General features: G+C 38.0%; 1 protein-coding gene across 1 annotated transcript in view; it reads right to left on the reverse strand.

Annotated features, from left to right (window-relative positions):
* The window catches only part of LOC121370708 (cell wall protein PRY3-like), a 47217-nt gene that overhangs the window by 20164 nt on the left and 10092 nt on the right, over positions 1–16961 (reverse strand). Inside the window, exons 2-6 of the mRNA XM_041496120.1 lie at positions 13963–14006; positions 10423–10578; positions 7723–7813; positions 4031–4173; positions 1136–1248 (exon numbers count right to left, since the gene is read on the reverse strand). Of these exons, the coding sequence (XP_041352054.1) occupies positions 1136–1248; positions 4031–4173; positions 7723–7813; positions 10423–10578; positions 13963–14006 (547 nt within the window). The remainder of the gene's footprint in view (positions 1–1135; positions 1249–4030; positions 4174–7722; positions 7814–10422; positions 10579–13962; positions 14007–16961) is intronic.

Genomic DNA, 16961 nt, shown 5'->3' on the forward strand with positions numbered 1-16961 from the left:
TGTGATTGAGTGTCTTTAATTAGAAGGTCATTAAAGTAGTCAAACTCCGTATTGATCAATTTACTTAAGTCAATGTGTGATACATAAATATCGGTACACTTAAAGTAGCCTGGCTCCGTACTGATCAACGTACTTAAGTCAATGTTAAAGTTAAAGTTTGTTTTGTTTAACGACACCACTAGAGCACATTGATTTATTAATCATCGGCTATTGGATGTCAAACATTTAGTAATTTTTACATATAGTCTTAGAGAGGACACCCGCTACATTGTTTCATTAATAGCAAGGGATTTTTTGTATGCACCATCCTACAGACAGGATAGTACATACCACGGCCTTTGATATACCATCAAGCGGGCGCTGTACCACTGGGCTACGTCCTGCCAATTTTAAGTAGCCAGGCTCCGTATTGATAAACGTATTTTTCAGCACACTCAAAGTAGCCAGAAGAAGTTGATGGGGAAATGGCAGGTGTGTGGCACGGATAGCCACAAGAGTTAAGCAACTCTCGCGGTTGGAGAGACAAGGACTGGCATGTGGATGTGGACAGCGAAGGAAGTTGAAAGATAGGAGGAGATGCCAGATCGGTAAGAAATGAGATGAAAGTCAAAGGAGATAAAGGAAAGGAAAGAAAGAAATGTTTTATTTAACGATGCACTCAACACATTTTATTTACGATTATATGGCGTCAGACATATGGGTAAGGACCACACAGCTTTTGAGAGGAAACCCGCTGTCGCCACTACATGGGCTACTCTTTCCGATTAGCAGCAAGGGATCTTTTATTTGCGCTTCCCACAGGCAGGATAGCACAAACCATGGCCTTTGTTGAACCAGTTATGGGTCACTGGTCGGTGCAAGTGGTTTACACCTACCATTGAGCCTTGCGGAGCACTCACTCAGGGTTTGGAGTCTGTATCTGGATTAAAAATCCCATGCCTCGACTGGGATCCGAACCCATTACCTACCAGCCTGTAGACCGATGGCTTGACCACTACGCCACCGAGGCCGGTTAGAAAGGAAAGGAGGCAGCGGGATAATAAAAAAAAAAAAATAATAATAATAATAATAATATTTAACAAATTAAAAGTAACCAGAAGAATGAATGTTATATATAAATGGTATCTTTACTTACATAGCTCCATAGTTGCAGATCATAATATAGTTAAGTCCAGGTCTGTTTTCAATCCCCGGAACACTACAATCAGCCACCCCACACCCAACTTTTGCATTTCGGTGTAGGATCATCTGTGAACAATCGATTAAATAACGGTGTTAAAAATAATACTTTTATTTATGTAGAACTTACCATATGTAATCAAAATGCATATTATAATTATTGTATATTATATATGAAGAGTTCAGGCGCAAAACGCGATATAAACCATTTTCCTTCTTTTTTTAGTTAAAGCCATTATTGTATGTCAGTAAGGGCTAATCGTAGGCCGCTGATTTGCCGCAAAACGCTATTGATCCTTATGAAATTGTATTGGGTAAATCCCGGGGTTTTTTTGGTTTTTTTATCAAAACGAGATATACGTCAATTAAAAAAATCACTTTTACTGAAAATGAAAAAAATGGATATATCGCATTTTTATTAAAGTGGATCATGTAATGTAGTATTTTGTTAGTGGTAAAACGAAAACACTAATAAAAATAATATCACCTTCACCTTCAATTACATGGCTGCTATATACACAAACTCATTGTGTGTATTACCGGTCTCGGTGGTGTCGTGGTTAAGCCATCGGACATAAGACTGGTAGGTACTGGATTCGCAGCCCGGTACCGGCTTCTATCAAGAGCGAGTTTTAACTAATCAATGGGTAGGTGTAGGACCACTACACCCTCTTCTCTCTCACTAACCACTAACAACTAACCCACAGTCCTGGACAGACAGCCCAGATAGTTGAGGTGTGTGCCCAGGACAGCGTGCTGGAACCTTAATTGGATATAAGCACCAAAATAAATTGAAATGAATGAAGTGTGTGTATTATGGGGGTGTCATATTTTTAGTGTGATGGTATCCTTATAAATTGGCTAAAGTCAACCACATCCATTTATTTTACAATATTTTACTTATCAGATTTGGATTCTACAGACAATTTTACATTAGAAACAATCTTAATATATAAGTAATAACATGATTTTAATTGTTCTCTCCATGTCCACTTCAGCGCTGAATTTCCCAGCTATATTGTGTAAAACCTGATATCGGCAGCACACAGAGTTCAAAATACTGGCCTTAGTAAGTTGTGTAAATTGTGCCTAATCCCTTTGTTCTTTAAAAAGCAATACAATATGTTTAAATCAAATAGCGGCCTGCGAAAAGCGAAAAGCAGTCCATTTTTTTAGACTTAGGAGGTGAAATGGAAATTCAACTGCTAAAACTACCCAAAAATCGCAGGTCACTTTTCAAGTTAAAAAAACAAGTTTGTTTTGTTTAACGACACCACTGGAGCACATCGATTAATTAATCATCGGCTATTGGATGTCAAAGATTTGGTAATTCTGACTCGTATCAGCTGAATGGATCCACCGAGGTCAATCTGATTAAAATTAGCTCTACTGGGTCTACCAGTAGATCTAACAGCATTGCGTGGACACCCATATCCAGGTGACATTTCATCTATAAATAATAATTTTAATATCGACCAATTACACTTCGTCTTTTATAGCGTTATTCGGGAGCATACAAATTCTAAAAATATCGGACGAGACTATTTATGCACTAGGCGAACTTGTTGGTCTATTTCAACATTGAAAAAAAAACAGGGGGAAAAGTACAGTAATAAACTCTGGATTGTATACTAGTACAAACATATTTTATGGCTATACCATCACGTTTTGGGTTTTTTCGTCTTGAAACGAATTTTATATAAAATTTTATATTGCAATTAGTTTCTGGCATACTTCGTAATTCACCCAAATCATTTCGTATACCCTCGGCATAATCCCGAATGTTTTCACATTCTTTTCAAATCACTGGCATGATTTTGCAAGTAAGGTTTTGATTCGTCGAATGAAAGGTCAACTGGACATGAGTTCCATCGGGCTGCTGTTAATCCACATGTAATACTGGAGCTAATTTTAATTAGATTGCACCGAGGTGCATTTTTCAAGAGACATATGTCAGTATAATTATTTCCCCTGCTATTTGGCTTGTGATTGTGTTGAGTTTAATTCCTCTAAAATACATCTCAGATGTCCTCACTTTCCATACACTATCCCGAACCCTAATCTGCAACATTTTCCAGCGAGCTATATTTTTTATTAGCTGGACATATGTATTTTGGCCTGTTATTTATTTAAAGAAAATAACAGCAGGCCATATTTTACTTCTTATATTTCGAGCCCTGGAACATAATAAAACATGTCTCGTTCCAGCCAGGACCCCACGACTGGTATATCAAATGCCGTGGTATGTGCTATCCTGTCTGTGGGATGGTTTATATAAAAGATCCCTTGCTATTAATGGAAAAATGTAGCGGGTTTCCTCTCAATGACTGTGTCAAAATGACCATATGTTTGACATCCAATAGCCGTTGATTAATAAATCAATATGCTCTAGTGGTGTCGTTAAACAAAACAAACCTTTTCATAATAAAACATGAGTTTCGAGTTGCCACTTAAAGGGACATAACTTAGTTTTTAAAACACTAACGCATATTTTGTACTATTATAATCGTTTTTGATAACTTAAATCATACTTTATTTAGATTTTATTGTTTAGATTATAAATTTCCGTACATTCGAAGCGATTTTGGTCATCCTGGTGTTTTTAATATCACAAAATGTATTTCTCATATTTTTAAAAACGCACGTGGGTTTGAGAAGTAACAGTTATAGAGTCGAATTTTAGTCTATCTTTAGAGGGTATTTCACCATTTCAAAGTGACAGACTCATATTTCACTCAGTTGTAACTTTATCCAAATATGTTACAGGTTTGTAGATTAACTAAACTTAGTGTTAATTTTCACGAGTTGAAACTAGGGTATGTCCCTTTAAATTGATGAGCAGGAAATGTACCTCAGAGTAGTGACCAGTCCTGTAGTTGGCGGTGTTATAGGTGAAGTCCGCTTTTTCGTTTTCCCAGGACACCACGCCATCAACAGGGTCGAAGGTATTGCTGCTAAAGTGTATGTTCTGCCCCACCTTACTGCCAGGTAAACCTGTAAATGAAAACCCAAATCTCTTAAATACAAAACGTAGTGGGCCGAAGTTACAAATCCTGTGTATATATCATACGGTCAATTCAGACTTTGATTGCCGATCTCATGTTTATATATCATACGGTCAATTCATACTTTGATTGCCGATCTCATGTTTATATATCATACAGTCAATTCAGACTTTGATTGCCGATCTCATGTTTATATATCATACGGTCAATTCAGACTTTGATTGCCGATCTCATGCGAAACAGAAGTTACAAAGCCTGTGTATATATCATACGGTCAATTCAGACTTTGATTGCCGATCTCATGCGAAACGGAATTTTATTTTTTTAATTAGGTCGACACATAGTAAACCAGAAAGCGTGGAACGAACGCGCATTATAATTTTATAATAACTGTGTTAAAAACACACCACTGACTTCACTGGAAAATGAGGATTAGATTTAAACAGAAGCAGAACTGGGCGAGTCAACTACTTGCCAACAAGAGTCGGTGGTGAAGTATGAATCTAGCTTTTCACGTGTGTAACTACATTTACACAGTTGTTTAAAGTCGCAGTTTCAACACGTAAAAATAGTCACTAAGTTTGGTTCATCTACAAGCCTTTATTACACACCAGTTGGTGAGAATATCATGCCTCATTTTTGATAACGCATGGGTTGTTTACAGACATACGTGCAAGGGATCTTTTATATGCACCATCCCACAGACGGGGTAGTACATACCACGTCCTCTGATATACCAGTCGTGGTGCACTGGCTGGAACGAGAAATAGCCCAATGGGCCCACCGACGGGGATCGATCCCAGACCGACCGCGCATCGAGCGAGCGCTTTACCACTGGGCTACGTCGTCATCCCCCTCCCCCCCCTCTGCTATTGGATGTCAACCATGTGGTAATTCTGACTCGTAGTCATCAGAGAAAACCCGCTATATGTTTCCATTAGCAGCAAAGGATCTTTTATATACACTTTCCCACATACAAAAAACCACATACCACGGCCTTTGACTAGTTGTGGTGCACTGGTTGGAACGAGAAAAAACAATCAGCTGAATGGATCCACTAAGGTGATTCGAATCTGCGATGCTCAACCAACTGAACTAAATCCTGCCCCCTTTGACAAAACAACAACGTGAGAACTGGTGCTTGTGGCAGAAACTACAGTAACATTTTTAAAATGTTTAATATGTTATCTCCCAATGTTTATTATATTATTACAGTAATGTTTATTAAGCCTATATCATTACAATCGAGGTTTACGAGGTCTTTGGACAAGCTACACAAATTCTGAGGAAAGTTAAATTTGGCGAATATATCTCAATATTAAATCCATCAAAAGCTAATTCGAAAATCAAAATGAAGGCGGATCTAGGGAATATTTTAGGGAGGCGACCAAGAAACTGGTTCCTCCCCTCCCCCCTCCCCCATTGTTGGAGCAAACCCTCAAATTCGGGCAAACACGATCGAGATATTCGGGGAAAATGTGCTAACCTGATGTCTTTTTACCGTGTATTTCCTTCATTCTACCCGCAACTTTGGTTGAAATCCATGGGGAAATGCGTAGTGATTCATTTGTAACCCTATATAGATGTTTGGTAGTAATGCTTATATAAATACATTTTATCCAAAATCTGACATTTTCCTTTAATTCGGGTAAAAATCAGCCTGTCCCTCCCCCCCACCAAAAATGGGAGCCTATACGCCTATGAAGGCGACGTCACACAATATGTTCCAGCCAGTGCTCCACGACTGATATAACAAAGACCGTGGTATGTAATATCCAGTTTGTGGGATGGTACATATAAAAGTTCCCTTGCTGCTAATCGAAAAGAGTAGCCCATGAAGTGGCGACAGCGGGTTTCCTTTCTCAATATTTGTGTGGTCTATAACCATATGTCTGACGCCATATAACTGTAAATAAAATGTGTTGAGTGCGTCGTTAAATAAAACATTCCTTCACACGATATGAGCATTCATACGAGAATAGCCACATGAATCGTCGATGTGACAAGACATCGAAGACAACATTACAGCTACATCGGTAACTATTAGAGGTGACTATTGCGGTCAGTTTTACTATTGCAATAGTACTGCGACAGTTGAAAAGCTATTGTGATAGTATTACAATATTATTGCAATAATATTTTGAATGTTTAAATCGCTTGGTAACAGTAATATGAATAGATATTTCGCCAAACTATTTACATGTACTTCAGTCTTCAAATATGTATGCATTGATGTATGAATATCAATATATTGTATGTATGTCGAGGTTGACATAGATATTAACGCACTGGCACAGGGGATAAATAAATCCTTTCTGGCCTCACAAATTGTCCCATGCCTTTGCTGGGACTCGAACCTATGGCACGGAATCGCCCGCAAATAGCAGACTTGCCACGATACCTTCTGACGATGTATGTTTGTTTGTGTGCGTGTGCGTGCGTATGTATGTATATTTATTTGTGTTTGTATGTATGTCTGTGTTTGTACTTAGATATTTGTAATAATGTCACTAGGTAGTGAAATCATATTTAATGCATTTATGATATAAAGACCATACCATTGTTGTTATGCTTTCACTATGCATACTATCGAAACTATCGACAGTTGCGCAAACTGACTATCGCAACATATCGATAGTTCGATGTATTGTTACACCACTAGTTGCTATATGCAATCGCTATTCTCGTAGGAAAGAAAGAAATGTTTTATTTAACGATGCACTCAACACATTTTATTTACGGTTATATGGCGTCAGACATATGGTTAAGGACCACACAGAGTTTGAGAGGAAACCCGCTGTCGCCACTACATGGGCTACTCTTTCCGATTAGCAGCAAGGGATCTTTTATTTGCGCTTCCCACAGGCAGGATAGCACAAACCGTGGCCTTTGTTGAACCAGTTATGGATCACTGGTCGGTGCAAGTGGTTTATGCCTACCCAATGAGCCTTGCGGAGCACTCACTCACGGTTTGGAGTCGGTATCTGGATTAAAAATCCCATGCCTCGACTGGGATCTGAACCCAGTATCTACCAGCCTGTAGACTGATGACCTAACCATTACGCCACCGAGACCGGTCCTATTCTCGTAGGAGGGTTTTACGTGCACATCCAGAGCAAGTTGTTGTAGCGCACGTCTGTCATGGGCGCAGGTGCCTGTCTCGGCCGGCTCCTCCGTCCAGGATAGGAAATGGTTGGGATGGGTGGGAGAAGGGGACCGCCTGCACTGGCAGGTACAAGCGAGCACCAGCACCCCGACCGGAGTTGGTAACAGGCGGGGGGGGGGGGGGGGGGGGGGGGGGTTTGGTGCTATGGAATTTTGGAATGTCCCGTAGGTTTAATGCCAAAGGGAACAGATGCGCAGTTTGAATGAAGGAAAATGGGCGCATTTTCAACGGTCCGACGACATAAAAAGAGGATATCTTCTTAAAGTGAAGTTAAGATACAATTTGCTTCGCTAACAGAAAGCTGAAATTGGCTACAGTTTTTCATAGTAAAACGCCGCCTTATGACTGGAATTGCTCTGCGACTATACATACCTAAAGCCTGCCTGTTAACAGTCGAATCGTGGCCATGTTTACACTGCTTGGCGTACGTTAATGCAATTAACGCAAGTTCGTCGTCCCAAACCTGAAAATGTATAATAAAAAAAATTGTTTTGTTTAACGACACCACTGGAGCACATTGAGATCAATTAATCATCGGCTATTGGATGTCAAACATTAAATTGGTAATTCGTAGTCATCACAGGAAACCCGCTACATTTGTTTTTCCTAATGCAGTAATGGATCATTTATATGCACTTTCCCACAGACAGGAAAGCACATACCACGGCCTTTGACCAGATGTGGTGCACTGGTTGGAACGAGAAAAACCCCAAATCAGTTTAATGGATCCACCAAGGTGTTTCGATCCTGCGACGCAAGCACCTCAGGCGAGCACTCAACAGACTGAGCTATATTCCGCCCCGAATATGTATAACAGTGGACATTGAAACATTGAAACCTGTGGTTTGTATGTGTATATATTTAAAACGTAATTCATGCCTATCCTCTGAACTATATTAACCAAATTGTAATAAGATCTATATAGAAGAATAACTAATATCTTCGGCATGTAACAGATTCAATATAAATATACATTTTGAAATTGCAATCTTTTAGAATATTAAAGGCATTTTTAATTGAAAGTAGAATTTACCAGAGACGAATATTGCTGCAAACTATCTTCTTTTGTTACAACCAGCTGCTCTTTGGCGAAAGCAAAACAATATAAACCAAAAAAAAAAAAAAAAAAAAAAAAAAAAAAAACCATTTTTTTGGTAAATAATTTCAGTTTGGTTTGCATAAAGAAGAAAAGACAAATTGTTTTGAAAATAACAAAACAATACTATCTTTGTGTGCAATTTAGAAAACAATCGGTTCAGAAATAAATAACTTGTAGTAAATTACATAGTATGAGAAACAAGCGTTCCCTGTGCGAAGGACTATAGGTTGAAATATAATGTTTTTATTTTTCTCCTCACTGTTGGTAAGGTTCGATAATATTAGACCAGGAGCATTAGCTCTAATATGGAAGAAGCTCTGAAATAAATGGTACTAAGCTATTTATTTTAGAATAGTTCCCTGATGTAGTTAGAATCAAAATGTTAAAAGTCCCTAAGTTTCAAGTGTGTGCTATTTTTGACAGACCAAAATTCAAAAATTCAATTTTTGGTCGAAAATATATTATTTATCTGGCATAGAAGGAAGGAAATGTTTTATTTAACGACGCACTCAACACATTTTATTTACGGTTATATGGCGTCAGACATATGATTAAGGACCACACAGATAATGAGAGAGGAAACCCGCTTTTGCAACTTCATGTGCTACTGTTTTCGATTAGCAGCAAGGGATCTTTCATATGCACCATCCCACAGACAGGGTAGTATATACCACGGCCTTTGATATGCCAGTCGTGGTGCACTGGCTGGAGCGAGAAATAACCCAATGGGCCCACCGACATGGATTGATCCCAGACCGACCACGCATCGAGCGAACGCTTTACCACTGGACTACGTCCCGCCCCTATCTGGTATAGAATGCAACTACATAACATATTTCAGTGCATTCATGGTTATATTTCAAAAACATCACTAACTAATGTATACAACAACAATTGGTATATCAAAGGCCGTGGTATGTGCTGTCCTCTACTTTATTCTTAAATATATGTTCATTTCTTTTAATGTATTAGTGTTAACTTAAAGTATTGAACTATTTGATTCAAGGACAATTGTATATGTGTTGTATGAAACCGGGGTAGATTTAGGACTTTACAATGGTAAAAAAAAAAAAATCTTTAATTAATGATTTCACAGAAATCCACGAAGAACGCAATTATTTATTTGCTGGAGTATCATAATGTTCTTTAACATATTAACTTAATGTATATTGCTTCGCTGTTACACTACAACGCATTTTTCACTATTAAAGTCGTTTTTTATCATTTAACTTTGAAGTACTCACATTTTATTATTTACAATATTAATTTTCGTACACTTGAAGTAGTTCTAGTCATCAAGGTTTTTACCATACTCCAAAATGCATTTTTTCATAATTCTAAAAACGCACGTTCGTCTGAGAAGTAATAGTTATAGAAAGAAATGTTTTATTTAACGACGCACTCAACACATTTTATTTACGGTTATATGGCGTCAGACATATGGTTAAGGACCACACAGATTTTGAGAGGAAACCCGCTGTCACCACTACATGGGCTACTCTTTCCGATTAGCAGCAAGAGATCTTTTATTTCCGCTTCCCATAAACCATGGCCTTTGTTGAACCAGTTATGGATCACTGGTTGGTGCAAGTGGTTTGCACCTACCCACTGAGCCTTGCGGAGCACTCACTTAGGGTTTGGAGTCGGTATCTGGATTAAAATACCCATGCCTCAACTGGGATCCGAACCCAGTATCTACCAGTCTGTAGACCGATGGCCTAACCACGACGCCACCGAGGCCGGTAAATAGTTATAGAGACAAGCTCTAGTTATTTTTAGAAGGTATTTCCGTGTTTAAACATCACACACTTTAGCTTGTCGCTGTTATTACCTTATCCAAATATCTTACACGTTTGTAGATTAACTAAACTTAGTGTCCATTTTCACAGTCTAAAAATAGGGTCTGCTCCTTTAAACTGTCTAACATTATTGCAATGAATATAATTAGCTCATCAAATAATATTTAACGTTACCATGATCTGCATGTTTGACGCAGGGGGCTGCACCTCGTTACGAATTCGGTTGTGGTTGCTCACTATGTTGTCCTTGTCCGCTTGACTCAGTGGTATTTCAGTTCCCGTTACAGTTCCGCACATAGAGTGATCAGACGAGAAATGCTCATATGCGCACTGAAAAGTAAGTAAGTTAAAATGTGGCAAAAAAGTTAATAAAATAAATAAATAATAAAAACACCTAATAATAATAATAAAACAATATAGTAGTATGTATGTATGTATGTGTGTGTGTGTGTGTGTGTGTGTGTGTGTGTGTGTGTGTGTGTGTGTGTGTGTGTATGTATGTATGTGTATGTATGTTTTGTTTAACGACACCCCAAGAGGGTATGTATGTATGTATGTATGTATGTATCTCGTATGTCGCACGTATACTAATTTATTATATACATAGCAATGAAATATATAGATCTACGGAAACCATAAAAGTCATATCCGGTGAAAAGTCATATTTTCATTGTATTTTAGCTACAGTGAAAATATAGAAGTCGTATTTACTTTTTTGCAAAAGTGCACGATTAAATTATCTCCCTTTGTCTCGGTTCTTCGTATTTAAATTTGATGATTACCAATGCATCTGATCTTATTTTTTTTTAAACATGTAATTTAAACAACTGTACCTATAAAAACGGGATACGAAGTGCAATTACGATAAAATATATAAAACAAATTGCATACGAAGCTAAATAATGATGACACAATGTAGTGTCATCGAAATAGCCTCTATATATGCGTTTGTATATATACTACTCAAAAGAATTTAAGGGTCAAAAATTTATAACAAAATAAGTTTCAGAGTGTATTAGATTGATGATGTAAACAACACCAAATTTTTTATTTATTGTTCCATATTTACAAAAACCCACAAATAAACGTCACTGTATACAAGAAAGTCACATGACATGCTGTCAAAGTTGAAGGTTGTCAAACATGGATTTTACACATTAGAACATTCGTTTAATAGTGTGTGAATCCACCCCTGGCGCGAATACACTCGACACATCGTTGCCTCATGCTGTTGATCAGACGTATGAAGAACTCTTGGGGAATGGCCTGCCACTCTGCCATAAGAAGTTGACCCAGATCATGAAGGTTGGCCGGAGGGGCATGGTTATCCCGAACTCTCCTGCCTAATTCGTCCCAGGCGTGCTCTATTGGGGCCAAGTCAGGCGAATATGCTGGCCAATCCATCCTGGCGATACCTTGTTGTCTGAGAAAGTCCGTTACCACCCTGGCGCGGTGGGGTCTGGCATTGTCATCCTGCAGAACTGCCCCGCCGCCAATCTGCTGAAGGTCTGGGAGAACCAACGGCCGGATAATTTCATTCAGATAGCGGATTCCATTCAGATTGCCATCCACCACATAGAGGGGGGTCCTGTGGTGGATAGAGATGCCGCCCCACACCATGACGCTGCCACCGCCGAACCGGTGACGTTGTCTAACGTTAACGTCAGCGAAGCGCTCCCCAGGACGTCTGTAGACACGAACCCGACCATCTTGAACTGGAGACTAAACCTGGACTCATCAGTGAACATCACTCGACCCCACTGAACACGTTGCCACCGCAGATGAAGCGTGCACCAGTGACGTCTGGCCGTTCTGTGACGTGGTAGGAGTGGTGGTCGAACAGCCTGGCGACGGCAGCGTAGATTATTGGCTCTCAGACGATTGCGTATGGTTTGATCAGACACTCGAGTTCCAGTCGCAGTCCGCAGATTGTCACGTAATCGGCGTGCAGTGGTTGTGCGTTGACGTAGAGCCATATTGGTGATGTAGCGGTCCTCTCTATTTGTAGTGCTCGGGGTCTTCCCGAACGTGGACGATTTCGAACAGAATTCGTTGCTTAGTACCGTTGCCACAGTCGGCCAACGACACTATGACTGACACCAAGTCTCAGAGCAACATTTCTTTGCGTATTGCCATCCTGAAGCCAAGCAATAGCCCTTCCTCGATCTTCGATAGTCTGTTGAAGTCGTACCATTGTCGAATTTGGAGTGTGCACCGTACACGAACGCAAGCTCCAATTATACAGAAATTCAGCATTGGGAACATGGAATACACGTGCAAAGCGTGCAAATGAAGCGCTTTGTGAAAAAGCAAGTTATGGGCACTTAGCAGACCTTTCGCTTTCGCCCTAATTTACGTGCAAATGTAAGCATGTTTTCGCCATTAGAACTAGTCGACAGTGTCAATGACAGTGGATTTTAATTCATTTATGGGTTGCTTAGACCCACTTTCGTCAAAATGGAACAATACCATGCGTGACATTATGGTCTAGCTAATATAATTGACATTCAGAAAATAATGTCGAAAATATCGTCTGACCCTTAAATTCTTTTGAGTAGTTTATATATGTACGTGGGGCCTACTTGTATGTATGTCGGGTTTGACTGGTACGATACATAGATATTAGATAGACAGGGGAAAAAACACCTTATGCCGTTGCTATGCGTCTGTATATATATGTACGTGGGGCCTACTTGTATGTATGTCGGGTTTGACTGGTACCATATATAGATATTAGATAGACAGGGGAAAAAACACCTTATGCCGTTGCTGGGCATATGTGAAGCGGCTCCCATTTTTGTAGAGGGCAGGCTGAGTTTTGGCCAAAATTTAACGAATCTGTATAACAATCTTTATTCGCATTAGCTTTACTGTCAAATGGCTATGCAGGGTTGCAAACGAATCGCTGCTCATTTTGACATGGTATACAACTAATATTGTGAGTAGAATGATGGGGATACACAGTGAAAAGGTTTCAGGCCAGCTCATCTTTCTTAGCCCTGGGGGTTAGGTGTGTGTGTGAGGTTGTTTTTTTTGTGGGGTGAGGTTTGTTGGTTTTGGTGGTGTTGGCGGTTTTTTGTTTGCATGGAGGGGTTTTCTGGGAGGTGGCGAGTTTATTGGTTGAGGGGTTTTTTGTTGAGTTTTTTGGGGGGAGAGTATTTTTGGTGGGGTTTTTTCTTTGTTGTTGTTGTTTTGGTTCTTAGTGTATTTCTTATTGTTTTTCTTTTTTGGGTTTTTTCTTTGTTGTTTATTATTTTGGGGTGAGGGTAGTTTTGTTTAGGGGGGCGGTGGGTGGGGTGGTGGGGGTTGTTTATTTTTTTTTGGTTGTTAGTTGTTGTTTTTTGTGGGGGTTTTACACCTTTAGTCTCTGTATTCTGCATTATCGATGCAGGTGAATCTGCACACCTTGGATGTTTTAAAATTTTCTTCACCCCTGTATACAAAATGAGATTTTATCTATATTATTTAATTATGAAATTTACAGTTGTTTGGGTGAATTTGTTTTTGTTTTTTGTTTTTGTTTTTGTTTTTGTTGTGGGGTTGGGTTTGTTTTTGTTTTTTTGTAAAAATAAAATGCTATGAGAGATGGTGTGTGTTTAAAACTGATATGTTTCTGTATGAGCTTTAGAATTATTTAGTGTAGGCCTATAGTTATACTCCTGTTACTCGGTTCGCTTTTGATGTTAATGAACTATAGTTTAAGTTTGTACTTACTGCTTGCCGTTCGTTTCGCGATAATACATTCCACGTTTCTAAATCTGAAACCAAATAAAAAGCATTTAAATTCACTGAAGTAAGATTTTTATTTTATTATTTTTAAATAAAAAACCCATAATCTTTTAACAAAGAGAATTATTTTCGATTACTCCAGAGAGCCGTTCTCCGAGTTTGCTGTCAGTTGAGCTATCTCGGTATCAACCTTGCCAGGGATGCACGCAACCTGCAGTGCCTGCCGGGCAATCACCCCCCCCCCCCCCCCCATGTGGGGTCATACCCACAGGATAAATCTTTATTATCCAAAGCCATCCTGGCTATAGGCGCGACATAAACATCAATATTATTATCATAGTAACAGTTGTGCATATATACATAGTGTGATATTTAACAATCAAAATTACATGAATAGAGTATATAAAATGTCAATAGGAGGGTAAACATAATATATTAATTTTTAATGAACATTTCCCTTCTTAGAAAAGCCTTGTATAAATATTTTCCAAGATTGTTTAAAGTTTTTATATTTTCCGAGTTCAATAGTTTGATTAACTTAAACACGGAAGGTCTGACGTAGAAGTATTTCTTTATGTAATTTATTCTTAGATCATGGTAAAAAGGGCAACTCAGAATAAAATGGAATTCGTCTTCGATTGTTTCATTATCACATAGTGTACATAATCTGTTTTCTCTTGGGGTATTTTGGCGTCTCCCGACTTCAATACAAAGGCAATGGTCAGATAATCGTATTTTGGTAATCAGTTTGCTGTATACAAATTCAAGGCGTTTTTTTTAGATAGTTCTTGACATTATGAGTAGGATTTAGATGTTGATATAAGAATCCTTTAGATGACGAATCAATTATTCTGTTACAATCCTGGATGAAGTGATCCTCTAAACGTTGTTTAACTGTGAATAAGAAAGAAGTTTTATTTTCGACCTGTTGGCTATCCCATATGTGAGGAAGGCCTACTTCTAGTAGAATATTTTTCACAGAATTTGCCCAATTAAATCTAGGGAGATTGATATCATCTAATAATAATTCGTAGCAGCTCTTTAAAATACAGTTGTTAGTATTTAATATTTTCAGCCAATATTTAATAATTCTGAATTTTCGAGAAGTGGTTAAAGGAAAGCGACCAAGTTCTGCGAATACCATCATATTAGTACATTTTTTACTTACACCAAGTATTCTTTTGCAGAAATCGATGTGTACCTTTTCAATATCTGTAGCGCTATGGTATCCCCAAATCTCGCAGCAATAGCTTAATATGCTGCTAACATAAGTATCAAACACAAATATAACTTAGTTTCTACATTAAGGTTACAATCATTAAATTTTCTCAGCAAACCAAATAAAGCTTTGCGACCTTGATTAGCAATGCATTTTTGTGTCTCAACAAACTTTCCATTGAATTTTAATACCAATCCCAGATAATTGAATTCATTTACTATTTCCAATTCGTTATCCCCTAGATACCACTTTTCATTATCTCGTATAATACCTCCGTTACGAAATATAAGAACCTTGGTCTTATCGGTATTAATACATAAATTCCACTTATAACAATATATATTTAGACAATTTAACATTTCTTGCAAGCCTTCTATACTTTCTGAAAAAATAACTGTGTCATCAGCATACATTAGCAATAATAAGTTCAAATATTTCAATTCGTAAGAGTTATTGCAGTGGTTTAACAGGTCAAGTTCAATATCGTTGACAAAAAGAGAAAAGAGCATAGGCGATAGTGCGTCTCCCTGCATTAAACCCACACTAGTTGAAAAAGAATCAGAGAAGGACCCGTGGTGTTTAACACATGATTTAACATCATTATACATTGATCTAATTATAGTTAATAGTTTTCCTGTGACACCGTATCCGATTAGTTTATACCAAAGACTATTTCTATTAATACTATCAAAGGCCTTTTTGTAATCAATGAAACAACAATATAAACGTTTTTTATGCGCTAAAGTGGATGATAGCAGACTATGTATGGAAAAAATTGCATCACAAGTTCCATAGCCAGGCTTAAATCCGAACTGGGCATCAGATATAATATTGTGATTACTGCTCCATTGTAGAAGTCTATTGTTAATAAGAGAAGTAAATATTTTGGATATAACACTTAATAAAGTTATACCTCTATAGTTGCCTACATCGTTAGGGTCGTTCTTTTTGTATAAGGGTAGGATGATCCCGTTTGACCAAGAATTGGGGAAATAACCACAATCAATAATGCTATTGAATAGCTTGCTTAAAACGGGTCATAAAATGTCTTTAAATTCTATGAAATATTCAGTTAACAGAAGATCATGGCCAGGGGTTTTGTCTCGTTTAAGATTTGAAATAACATGTTCAATCTCAGCAGGTGTTATTATTTTATCCAATTCTTCAAAAACACTTTCATTATGGGTATTAACTGAGGTATCGTCAAATTCATCTATCATTTGGGTAATATTAACCTGTTCAACATGATCGGTGTTTGTTAAATTTTTAAAATGTATAAAAAAATCGTTGATTGTTAATGACGTATTAACTTGCTTACGTTTGTTCTTAAAACGCTTGAAGAATTGCTTTGGGTTATGTTTTTTCAAATAATGCAACAGGTTACCTTCCTGATATAAATACATTCGTTTTGCTTTACCTATATGCTGTTTATATGTTTTCTTTTTTACAGCTAAATTATACCTGTTCTCGAATGAAGAATGCTTGTTAAACAAACATAGAGCCTCCTTGTAACTGCGATATAACTCACGGCACTTATCATCAAACCATGGTTTGTCACGGACTGATTTTAGACAATGACCTCCAACAGTTTTACATTTAACAGTGTGGGAACAGTATTGTTTGGTCGAGTCATTTATCAGATGAGTTAAATCAGTAACTGATTTATCAATACTTTCTTTGGTGGGACAAATATTTTTGAAAGAGAATCTGTAATTGTTCGGACTTTCCGCTTAAACTGTTTAAAATATCAACCTTGCATTCCTCA

The sequence above is a fragment of the Gigantopelta aegis genome, chromosome 4 (assembly GCF_016097555.1).
Source record: "Gigantopelta aegis isolate Gae_Host chromosome 4, Gae_host_genome, whole genome shotgun sequence".
Lineage (NCBI taxonomy): Eukaryota > Metazoa > Mollusca > Gastropoda > Neomphalida > Peltospiridae > Gigantopelta > Gigantopelta aegis.